The sequence below is a fragment of the Schistocerca gregaria genome, chromosome 2, assembly GCF_023897955.1.
Source record: "Schistocerca gregaria isolate iqSchGreg1 chromosome 2, iqSchGreg1.2, whole genome shotgun sequence".
NCBI lineage: Eukaryota > Metazoa > Arthropoda > Insecta > Orthoptera > Acrididae > Schistocerca > Schistocerca gregaria.
Genome location: NC_064921.1, coordinates 603,677,043 through 603,689,461, shown reverse-complemented (window position 1 = coordinate 603,689,461; position 12,419 = coordinate 603,677,043). Strand labels below are relative to the sequence as shown.

General features: G+C 41.5%; 1 protein-coding gene across 3 annotated transcripts in view; it reads right to left on the bottom strand.

The window, feature by feature from the left end:
• The window catches only part of LOC126334548 (leucine-rich repeat protein soc-2 homolog), a 138,578-nt gene that overhangs the window by 65,307 nt on the left and 60,852 nt on the right, over window positions 1-12,419 (bottom strand). For 2 of the 3 annotated variants that reach the window (XM_049996916.1, XM_049996917.1), the window contains exon 3: window positions 6,712-7,577. The exons of the other annotated variant lie outside the window; for it this stretch is intronic. In XM_049996916.1, coding sequence (XP_049852873.1) covers window positions 6,712-7,577 — 866 coding nt within the window. The remainder of the gene's footprint in view (window positions 1-6,711; window positions 7,578-12,419) is intronic. 3 annotated transcript variants of the gene reach the window in all.

Genomic DNA, 12,419 nt, shown 5'->3' with positions numbered 1-12,419 from the left:
CTTCAGCTGCCAGAGACTGTGATCACAAGTGTGAGTGAGTTGCGTGTGTGTGTCATCTGTTTTTGACAAAGGCCTTGTTGGCCGAAAGCTTACTTTGTGACAGTCTTTTTGTTTTGCCTATCTGGGACTCAGCATCTCTGCTATATGGTGAGTAGCAACTATCCTTTTCATAATATTGTTACATTCCATAATGGATTTTTAATAATTGCCAATTTTCATTGCTGAGTCTTTTTTTTTTTTTTTTTTTTTTTTTTTTTTTTTTTTTTTTTTTTTTGCAGACATAATGGAGAGAATAATTGCAATTCTTAGGATAGGGTAGATAATGCAATTTGAACTTAGCAGGTAAGTCACTTTGAAGCAACACCATAGGATTTGTCTGTACTTCACTGTTAAAACAAGAATAATGTTTACAAATTTATTGGAAAATATGAAACACCATTTACATCACCATAACCACTATTGATTTTTGGATTTAAGAAAAATATTTACAATGGGATTTTATTAAGAATAAGTTACTATGCCCTGGTAACAGTATTCAATTTGACCGAAAAGAAAATATATTTCACAAAATGGTGTAACATAATATTAATCAGTTACTCCCCAATTACTTGGCTGAGATCTACCACAGGACAGACCAATGAAATGTGTGTAGTCACTACAAAATGAAATTAAATTTTTAATTTACTCAGTATTATCAATGTATAGTTATGAAATGCAAACCAGCCAATCAAAGCTGAAGTTCCTTTCTTCTTTTCTTTCTTCATTTTCTGATGACATGTTTTGACTGAAGTAATATACAAATGCACCTTTATTGAAATGGTCAGTTCTGGTCATAGTTCTATTATTTTTACTGATTACTAAACTGTCAAATGATGATAAAATGAAACAAAATTATAGCTACAACAGATCATACAACAGTGCCACAGTATACACAGAGAAACATAATAACTCAACCACCCATCAAGTAATACAATCATTTTGTTGTTGTTGAGCATAGATGGATGTTGCTTTTCAGAATGGCCACATAGAGACATGTACTCACCTTACAATTTGTAAGTTAACACCTAACAGTCAACAGAATTACGTACTAATAACATGGCTTGCACAAGTCCAAAACTGGATCCAAAAGAAGGATGGGAAATATGTACTTGATTTCATCCCATCTAGTCATGTGTTGAGCATCTGTTCACTAACACATTATTTCAGTATATGGCGGAGGTTGCTCATTTGTATGATTTCATGCAACACATTGCAACAATGTGTGGCTATTGTTGGCACTGAAAGGTTAAACATTCAGTCAGTTCAGTACTCCAAACCGAAAAATTTGAGACACATTTTCTGAAGGAAGGGGGAGATGTTACGCCCCAGGATAGTATCCCTGGCAGCTCCTGAAAGCTGAACTCCATGTCTCAATGACCCTTAGACGGCTAGGTAAAGGGAAAAGCTGAGCAAGTTGTGGCAGACACAGATGGGAAAATGACTGAGCACCCAAGTCTGCAAGCGAAGCATAATGACATCATGGAAGTCGAGAGGTACTGTCATACTAATGACAATGCAGTGTCGTAAACTGGCCTCAGTGCAATGCATCAGTAATTATTCACATGCTAAACCAGCAGAAAAGAGCCTCTGAAAGGTGAAGTGCAGAAGTTTGAAGTCCTAGGAGAACTGACAGCAAGGGAAAACCAGGACACATGATGTCATTGCCACTCTGTCACGCAGAGCACAAGGGAAGTGCAACATAAAACACCCCACCCTCTTTAACACCCTCTGACTACTATGTATGGACAGCTGACTGCCGAGTGCAGACTGCTGACTGCCCAGTGCGTACTCTCAGCTCTTGCGTCAGTTGCAGCTATCCAGTGAGATGGGAGGCTGTGGAGGTCGACTCTGAGCATACCTGGCTGTCTCCAATCATCTGTGGGCCACGAGTTTGGCTGGAAGGACACTGCTACTGCTAGCTACACTGCCAACTTCCCAGTCAATGCTGATGGGGTGTGGAGGGCACCACCACCCTGCAGGCTTGCTGGAGACTTGACCTGTGTAACCACCTTATAGAGGGTGGGGCAGTGCTGCTGCTGCTGCTGCATCCTATTTCTGAGTCTGACACCAATGCTGCTGGAGCCTGTCACCAAAAAGGGGGATGAGAGCTGATCTCTGTGAGTCAGCAAGTACTTCAAGTGGACCTCAGCCGTGACTTCTTAGGGCAAATCTTCTATGTCAACAAGAACACTTTGGAGATCGATACATACAGTTGGGGGCATCCATGGGTCGATGGCTGCTCCTTGATACAATTGTTTCCACATGACACTTCAGTGGGCTGGTGGAACCTTAAGTCGAACATATACCGGGCTTCTTTAAATGACGAGACCACAACTCTGCCAGCTGGGCTGTGGTGCAGTACGTTGGAAGACAATCCTGTATTGCTGCTGAATAAATGTGTAATTGATAATGCTTTTGAGTGTATTTAGGCCCTTTTCACTGCATCCTACCCAGATCTATCCTGATGACTATAGGAGTTGACTCCCATAATATTATCAAAATAATTTCTGTCTGTTTGACTAACATGCACAAAGCAGAAAATATATGCATCCTTTCAAAAAATTACACACAAATGCTCTCAGTATGCCAACCCCCCCCCCCCCCCCTCCCCATGAACCATGGACCTTGCCGTTGGTGGGGAGGCTTGCGTGCCTCAGCGATACAGATGGCCGTACCGTAGGTGCAAACACAACGGAGGGGTATCTGTTGAGAGGCCAGACACACGTGTGGTTCCTGAAGAGGGGCAGCAGCCTTTTCAGTAGTTGCAGGGGCAACAGTCTGGATAATTGACTGATCTGGCCTTGCAACATTAACCAAAACGGCCTTGCTGTGCTGGTACTGCGAACGGCTGAAAGCAAGGGGAAACTACAGCCGTAATTTTTCCCGAGGACATGCAGCTTTACTGTATGATTAAATGATGATGGCGTCCTCTTGGGTAAAATATTCCGGAGGTAAAATAGTCCCCCATTCGGATCTCCGGGCGGGGACTACTCAGGTGGATGTCGTTATCAGGAGAAAGAAAACTGGCGTTCTACGGATCGGAGCGTGGAATGTCAGAACACTCAATCGGGCAGGTAGGTTAGAAAATTTAAAAAGGGAAATGGATAGGTTAAAGTTAGATATAGTGGGAATTAGTGAAGTTCGGTGGCAGGAGGAACAAGACTTCTGGTCAGGTGAACACAGGGCTATAAATACAAAGTCAAATAGGGGTAATGCAGGAGTAGGTTTAATAATGAATAGGAAAATAGGAATGCGGGTAAGCTACTACAAACAGCATAGTGAACGCATTATTGTGGCCAAGATAGATACGAAGCCCACACCTACTACAGTAGTACAAGTTTATATGCCAACTAGCTCTGCAGATGATGAAGAAATTGAAGAAATGTACGATGAAATAAAAGAAATTATTCAGATAGTGAAGGGAGACGAAAATTTAATAGTAATGGGTGACTGGAATTCGAGTGTAGGAAAAGGGAGAGAATGAAACATAGTAGGTGAATATGGATTGGGGCTAAGAAATGAAAGAGGAAGCCGCCTAGTAGAATTTTGCACAGAGCACAACATAATCATAGCTAACACTTGGTTTAAGAATCATGAAAGAAGGTTGTATACGTGGAAGAAGCCTGGAGATACTAAAAGGTATCAGATAGATTATATAATGGTAAGACAGAGATTTAGGAACCAGGTTTTAAGTTGTAAGACATTTCCAGGGGCAGATGTGGACTCTAACCACAATCTATTGGTTATGACCTGTAGATTAAAACTGAAGAAACTGCAAAAATGTGGGAAATTAAGGAGATGGGACCTGGATAAACTGACTAAACCTGAGGTTGTACAGAGTTTCAAAGAGAGCATAAGGGAACAATTGACAGGAATAGGGGAAAGAAATACAGTAGAAGAAGAATGGGTAGCTCTGAGGGATGTAGTAGTGAAGGCAGCAGAGGATAAAGTAGGTACAAAGACGAGGGCTGCTAGAAATCCTTGGGTAACAGAAGAAATATTGAATTTAATTGATGAAAGGAGAAAATATAAAAATGCAGTAAATGAAGCAGGCAAAAAGGAATACAAACGTCTCAAAAATGAGATCGACAGGAAGTGCAAAATGGCTAAACGGGGATGGCTAGAGGACAAATGTAAGGATGTAGAAGCTTATCTCACTAGGGGTAAGATAGATACTGCCTACAGGAAAATTAAGGAGACCTTTGGAGAGAAGAGAACCACGTGTATGAATATCAAGAGCTCAGATGGCAACCCAGTTCTAAGCATAGAACGGAAGGCAGAAAGGTGGAAGGATTATATAGAAGGTTTATACAAGGGCGATGTACTTGAGGACAATATTATGGAAATGGAAGAGAATGTAGATAAAGATGAAATGGGAGATACGATACTGCGTGAACAGTTTGACAGAGCACTGAAAGACCTGAGTCGAAACAAGGCCCCCGGAGTAGACAACATTCCATTAGAACTACTGACGGTCTTGGGAGAGCCAGTCATGACAAAACTCTACCAGCTGGTGAGCAAGATGTATGAGACAGGCGAAATACCCTCAGACTTCAAGAAGAATATAATAATTCCAATCCCAAAGAAAGCAGGTGCTGACAGATGTGAAAATTACCGAACTATCAGTTTAATAAGTCACAGCTGCAAAATACTAACGCGAATCTTTACAGACGAATGGAAAAACTGGTAGATGCGGACCTCGTGGAGGATCAGTTTGGATTCCGTCGAAATGTTGGAACACGAGAGGCAATACTGACCTTACGACTTATCTTAGAAGAAAGATTAAGAAAAGGCAAACCTACGTTTCTAGCATTTGTAGACTTAGAGAAAGCTTTTGACAATGTTGACTGGAATACTCTTTTTCAAATTCTAAAGGTGGCAAGGGTAAAATACAGGGAGCGAAAGGCTATTTACAATTTGTACAGAAACCAGATGGCAGTCATAAGAGTCGGGGGGCATGAAAGGGAAGCAGTGGTTGGGAAAGGAGTGAGACAGGGTTGTAGCCTCTCCCCGATGTTATTCAATCTGAATATTGAGCAAGCAGTAAAGGAAACAAAAGAAAAATTTGGAGTAGGTATTAAAATTCATGGAGACGAAGTAAAAACTTTGAGGTTCGCCGGTGACATTGTAATTCTGTCAGAGACGGCAAAGGACTTGGAAGAGCAGTTGAACGGAATGGACAGTGTCTTGAAAGGAGGATATAAGATGAACATCAACAAAAGCAAAACGAGGATAATGGAATGTAGTCAAATTAAATCGGGTGATGCTGAGGGAATTAGATTAGGAAATGAGACACTTAAAGTAGTAAAGGAGTTTTGCTATTTAGGAAGTAAAATAACTGATGATGGTCGATGTAGAGAGGATATAAAATGTAGACTGGCAATGGCAAGGAAAGCGTTTCTGAAGAAGAGAAATTTGTTAACATCGAATATAGATTTATGTATCAGGAAGTCGTTTCTGAAAGTATTTGTTTGGAGTGTAGCCATGTATGGAAGTGAAACATGGACGATAACTAGTTTGGACAAGAATAGAGCAGAAGCTTTCGAAATGTGGTGCTACAGAAGAATACTGAAGATAAGGTGGATAGATCACGTAACTAATGAGGAGGTATTGAATAGGATTGGGGAGAAGAGAAGTTTGTGGCACAAGTTGACTACAAGAAGGGATCGGTTGGTAGGACATGTTTTGGGGCATCAAGGGATCACAAATTTAGCATTGGAGGGCAGCGTGGAGGGTAAAAATCGTAGAGGGAGACCGAGAGATGAGTACACTAAGCAGATTCAGAAGGATGTAGGTTGCAGTAGGTACTGGGAGATGAAGCAGCTTGCACAGGATAGAGTAGCATGGAGAGCTGCATCAAACCAGTCTCAGGACTGAAGACGACAACAACAACAACATGCCTAAAACAGACTAATCGGATAGCTGAAGCATTCTGTTTCAGTATATAGATATTTGCACTAAGTTTTAAGGCCCAAATACCAGCAGAACTGTCTGAGCACCTGAGGGCGCCACAGCGAGCCGCCTGAGAGCAAACAGGCAGATGACAAAACAACAGGAGGAGGACTGACAATGGAGATGGCACAGTGGAATAACAAATCCAATGAGTAAACCAAGGTCAAAAACCAAAGAGGTAGTGAATTCAGAACCAAACAATGATGTGTAGCTTGATCAATACAAGAGCACAGTGAAATCACAACTTATTACACAGCTACTGTTCAGCTGGTTTTACATGGAGGCCAAACATACTGATAGCCTAGCACGGTGGGCATGTGCCCACAGCAGTGCATGCAGTTGCAACAACAGCGCCCACAGACGTAGCAGCCAGGTCCATTTGCTGTTATCGAGTTCTGCACCTTCTGGCAGGCCTTCAAACTCGCTAGATCGGGACAGCAGAAGTCTGTTGCTCTGGAGACCACAGTTTCAATAATGTATTTAAAGTGTCTGTTGATATATGGGACTGAGTACTGAATTAAATAAAATTTATTTTGAAATATAAACTGTACAACTGTAGATAATATTTACAGTTTTATGCGGAAACTACAACACGGAACATGTTGACCACTATCAACATTTAAATTCGGAAAAATAATAACATTTGCATTCAACAGTTGCATCTAATTATCTAGCTATGTAACTTAGCGTTTAACGGTATTAAACACACAGGGGACATACCTTTTAGATGCATCTCTCTGGTTGCCCATGTGCAATGTATCCAAACTGCCCAAACCAAACAACATGGAAACTGTGTTGAGCTTTAGGCAGCAGTTTGACAAGTTGAGACATGCAATAGGACAACTTCCATGGAGAGCACTGACTGGCTGGCTTGCCATGCCTCTCATTTCATAATTAAAACTTAGATCAACACTTTGTAACTTTCTGCAACTGTCTTCAAATACCCAGTGAGGAGTTTCTTGCAAATTATTGTGGCTACAATTAAAAGAAACGAGTGAATGTGCACAGCGAGGTGGGCGGTCCAATAAGATCAGTTCATTGCGAGATACATCTAAATACGAAAGTTGTGGTAGTCCAGTGGTGATACACGTGGGTAACTCTGTTATGTTATTGCCTGAAACATTCAATGATCTCAAACTCATAATTTGCGAAAGGCTATCTGGAATGGTTTTTAATCTGTTTCTTGACACATTTAGGTCATCTAACTTTACAAGTTTACACAGTGATTCCGGTAAAGTCTCCAAGCAGTTCCCTGACACATTTAGATATGTAAGACTCTTTAGCAGCCCTATATTATCTGGAAGAGATTTCAAGCCATTCATAGATATATTTAAACTTTGAAGATATTGCAGTCGGCATACGCTGGAAGGAATAAATTTAATACTGTTTGAAGCTACATTAAGGCACTTGAGAGATGGGACAATGTCCAGATCATGAGGTAGCTTTTCTATGCAATTATGCGACACATCCAAGTTTTCAACTCTGACTAATTTGCCTAGGTTCTGAGGAAATTTCTTGAATTTATTCCTCTTTAATTTGAGAGCAGTCACATTCACAAGATGTGCTGTAAAACATGCAGGCAGCTCCTGTAAACAATACAAAATATTATTGTTCTACATTAGAGGCGATTTTTGAACATCTTATAACAGTTACATTTACATTACGTATGAATAAGAGACCATACACACACGTATTTTATAAGGAACACACAGAAAAATGATTTGATGTGAAGCGGTTCCTTTTGAAGTGCTGTAAGTAAACACAAATGTAGACATAACTCTATTCCGTTGTGTCATTTTAAGTTTAAATCATTTGATATTCACCTCAGATAATTATTTATTCACTATAAATGCAATGGTTGCATATCCAGAACCATGGTCCTGTTCATATTTTTACAAAGGAAAGGATAGTGGTGGTGGTGGTGGTGGTGGTGGTGGTGGTGGTGGTGTAATTAGGACTTCGACAGCACAATCATCACTGCTCTTAATGGATATCAAAGTACACCTCTCATGGTTTGAATGACATCTGTTCTTACAAGCAAAATTGCTCCAACATTTCCACAGGAACACACATTAACAGATTTTCTGAGACTTGGCTACGCAGACACAAATAATGTAATTGGACAGATAAAAAATCCACTGACCAAGCAGCGGCAGCACACAAGCATAAAAGGAGGTTACAATTAGGCAAGCTTTTGGAGCCAGTGGCTCTAAGAAAAGGGGTAGATTTTGGGAAAGTTGCACAGAACCGCAGGTCAGAAGAGACTTACCAGATGGGATGAGAAGGAAAGACTGATTGTTGGGGACTGCACTGGATGAGATTTGAAAACCTGAGAGTTTAAAGGTGGAATACAGGGTAATATGCATGACAGAGTTACTGCTTAAACATTTTGCACAAGATAATAAGAGTGAAAAGGCAAGTGCATTGTACGTAACAGAAGTGGGAGAGGAGCAGCAAAAATAGACAGGTAAGTAAACGAAAGATGTAGAAAACTAAAATGGAGAGAAGAAAGGATTAACTACTGTGAAGAAATTCTGAGACAGAAGCAATTAATGTAAATTAAGGCCATGTGGCTGGCGAGAACCAAGGACATGTAGTAACGATAGTTCCCACCTGTGAGGTTCTGTGAAACTGGTGTCTGGGGGAAGAATCCAGATGACACGTGTGGTGCAACAGACACCGAGGTCATGACTGTAATGTTGTAGAGAATGCTCTGCAACGGGATATTATTTGTTGCCAGTATACACCCTCTGCCTATGCCCATTCATCCTAATTGATAATTTGGTGGTAGGCTGAACAGAGTTTACACAACAGCTGGTATAAGACATGTCATTTCACAGGTGGCTCCCTCTTTGACAGTATATGTTTTGCCAATTACAGGGCCGGTGTAGGTGGTGATAGGAGGGTGCGTAGGGCAAGTCCTGCAGCAGGGGCAGTAGCAGGGGTAGGAATCACAGGGCAGGGAGATGGGTGCAGAAGCAGCACTGAGTCTGACAAGACTATTGCAGATTGGGAGAGCAACGAAAAGCTATTACAGGTGTGGTGAGCAAAATCTCAGGCAGAATAGATCTCATTTCAGGGGATGATTTTAGGAAGCCATGGCCTTGTCGAAGTAGATGATTAAGACATTCCAGACCAGGATAATACTGAGTGACCAGCAGTGACGAAGTTTTTTGGAGGGATCAGCAGTACCAGGATTGAATGTCACGGCCTGTGAAATCTGCTTTTGAACCTGGCTGGTGAGGTAATTACATGCAGTGAAGGCTGAGGTCAGAATGATGGTTAATGTTAATGTCATGTGACTAGGGCCTCCCGTGGGGTAGACCGTTCGTCGGGTGCAAGGCTTTCGATTTGATTCCACTTCGGTGACTTGTGCGTCGATGGGGATGATGATAAGATAACACAACACCCATTCCCTGAAAAGAGAAAATCTCCGACCCAGCCGGGAATCGGACCCCGACCCGTAGGATTGACATTCTGTCGCACTGACCACTCAGCTACCGGAGGCAGACAGAATGATGGTGAATTGCTGTAAAGAGTCTGTATCTGAACAAATATGTTTGCCTTGAATGCCATGGCTGTATGGGAGGGCATGTTTGACATGGAAAGGATGTCGACTGTCAAAATGTAAGTACTGTTGTTAGCTAGTACGTTTAATGTGGACAGAAGCGTGTAGCTGGTGTTCAGTGAGGACGAGATCAACAACATGGAAAGCTGTGTAGGATTCAGCAGGAATATTAAAGGTCTATATGATAAAGATGTCATCAATGTTATCTAAACCAAACCAGGGGCTGAAGGCTTGTGGATCCCAGGAAAGACCCCTCCAAGTGACCCATGAAATGGTTGGCATAGGAATGAGCCATCCTGGCTCCCATGGCCGTACCCTGATGTGTTAGAACCAGGTGAGCGCTGACTGAGGAAATATTCAGCAGCAGACAGGCCATATATGTGGGGAATGTTGGTAAAGAATGAGGTGGCATCAATGTGACAAGCAAAGTGTGTGGTGGGAGTGGGATGGACACAGATTTCAGACCATGTAGAAAATAGTTGGCACCTTTGATATAGGAGGGTAGTCTTTGTATTATGGGTTACAGGTGCTGATCAACTAAGGCAGATATTTGTTTGGTGATTGCTTTGAAGCCAGCAACTATAGGAAGGCCAGGGTGATTGGGTTTGGGGACCTTAGAAAGAAGGTAAAAGGTGGGGATGCGTAGTTTGGGTGTAGTGAGAAGTTCTATGGATTGAGGTGGTACTCCTCGTAAGGGGCCTGAGGTTTTAAGGAGGAACTGTAGATCAATTTGAATCACAGGAGTGGGGTCTTGATGGCAGACACTGTATGTGTAGGTGTCAGACAGCTGGCGTAGACCTTCACTAACAAACCCCTTTCGATCAAGTCCCACAGTGGTAGATCCTTTGTCTGCTGGAAGGATAATGATGGGGTCATAAGCTTTTAGGCAATGTGAAGCCTGGAGTTCTGCAGAGGACAAGTTAGGGTCATGTTTTAGGGACCTGAGGAAAGGCTGTGAAGCAATGATGGATGTGGGAAATTCTTGGAAGGCTTGTAAGGAATGATTTTGAGATAGTGGTGGTTGATCAAGTTGGGATTGTCATCGGAACTGTTCAGGCAGGGTTCAATGTCACGTTTGCTGTTGGAAAGGTTTTGGGATTGTGTTGCAAAGTGATATTTCCAGTTGATATTATGTGTGAAGGAAAGTACGGCCTTCACCAAAGCAACATGATCAAATGCAGGTTTAGGGCTGGTAGTGAGACCCTCACATAACAAAGATAATTTAAAAAGGGAGAGTGCTTTATACGAGATGTTGAGGACACTGTACTGTTGTGACTGGTTCTTGTGATTATGGGTTATTCTTAGTCTGGGAGACACTGGTGAGGACTGTGGGATATTAAGGAGGCTGACCAAGCTTGGTTTGTAGGAGAGGAGTGGTGGTTGATGGTGTGGCTGTCTAGGGAGCTGCAGTTGGATAGGAATGGAAACACCACTGTTCAGGTAGTTTGGGAGAAAGCGAGATCGCATTTTTGAGGTGAAATCTGGCATGTTGTTGCAGTTTGAAGTTGGCTCGGTGGATGATACCATCCAAGGAAACATGAGGGGCACATAACTGCAGGATTTTGTAGGAGTGGAGAGGAAATTCGCTGAGGAGGCATGCGGGTCACAGATTAGCAGGGTAACAGATAGAGATAACAATATTTGAAACTGTAAAAGAGCCTGGTGTAGAGCAGGATTACATCCAGAAACTGGGATTTTCAATGTCAGACTTTTTGGAGTAACTCCAAGGGACAAGCAAATTTCAAGAAATATAGAGTGTGGGACCTTAGTTTTGAAAGCACAAAGGCATGTTTTCAAAAAGAATGGATGTAATATGAGGTGGGATTCTTCATGGCAAGAGAGGACAGTTTGGAGTGTTAGAAATTGTGGGAGTGGCAAAAAAAGATAAGCAGAAGGTGGATACAAGATAGAAAAATAGAAGAAAAGCAAAGAAAAAGAAATTGGAAAAAATTAGAAAAATTAATGTGGAAAATGTGCAAACAGACAATTGCTAACAAGAGGTAATGAGTGGGTGACTATTTCCTGCCAGAAAAGTGGTCTATATGATACGGAAAAATAAAGATTGAAAAGGAAGGAAAAAAGAAGAAAAAAATGGCTGGGAAAGTCATGAAGAGAAAATGTAAAATACTTTGCTTGGCAATTAATGTGGGAGATGTCAGTAGAAGTCAATTAGAGCAGTTTGTCAAAAAACAAACATACAAAAACATGAAAGAATTATGTACAAACTACATAAGTGGAGGGTAGGAAAAAAAAAAAGCTGTCAAATATGCGAATAAATCGGCAAAGATGTTCGGGAGGAGGCCCTACAGTGTAGTGAACCGTAAATTGTTATATACAAATTCATAAACAACAATGGAACTGGTATATGTAAATAAAAATGCACCCACCTACAACATGTCGATACTGGTACTAGAAAAGATGCAGGGGCAAAGAGTTGATTAATCCTGGTGGTACAGATAAATAAACGAACGGATTAGCACATAAGGTACAAAACAGACACCAATGAAGACTGAGAAGAAGGTTTCATAAGAAAGAGCAATGGCCACATGGGTTAATATAAAACGAAAACTATAAATTTTTGACAAAATAATGTAATTGTGTAGATAAAAAATCTATTCACCATGCGGCAGCAGAACACACACATAAAAGAAGTTTACAATTAGGCAAGCTATGGAATGCATTAATCAGCTACTTTGTCAAGAGCATGGCTTCCTAAAATCATGCCCCAAAATGAGATCTATTCTGTCTGAGATTTTGCCCACCACACCTAGAATATATTTTCGTTGTGCTACCAATCTCTGCAGTATTATTGTCAAACCTTATGATCCTTCTGCACCAGTCTCCTTACCCTATAGCTCCT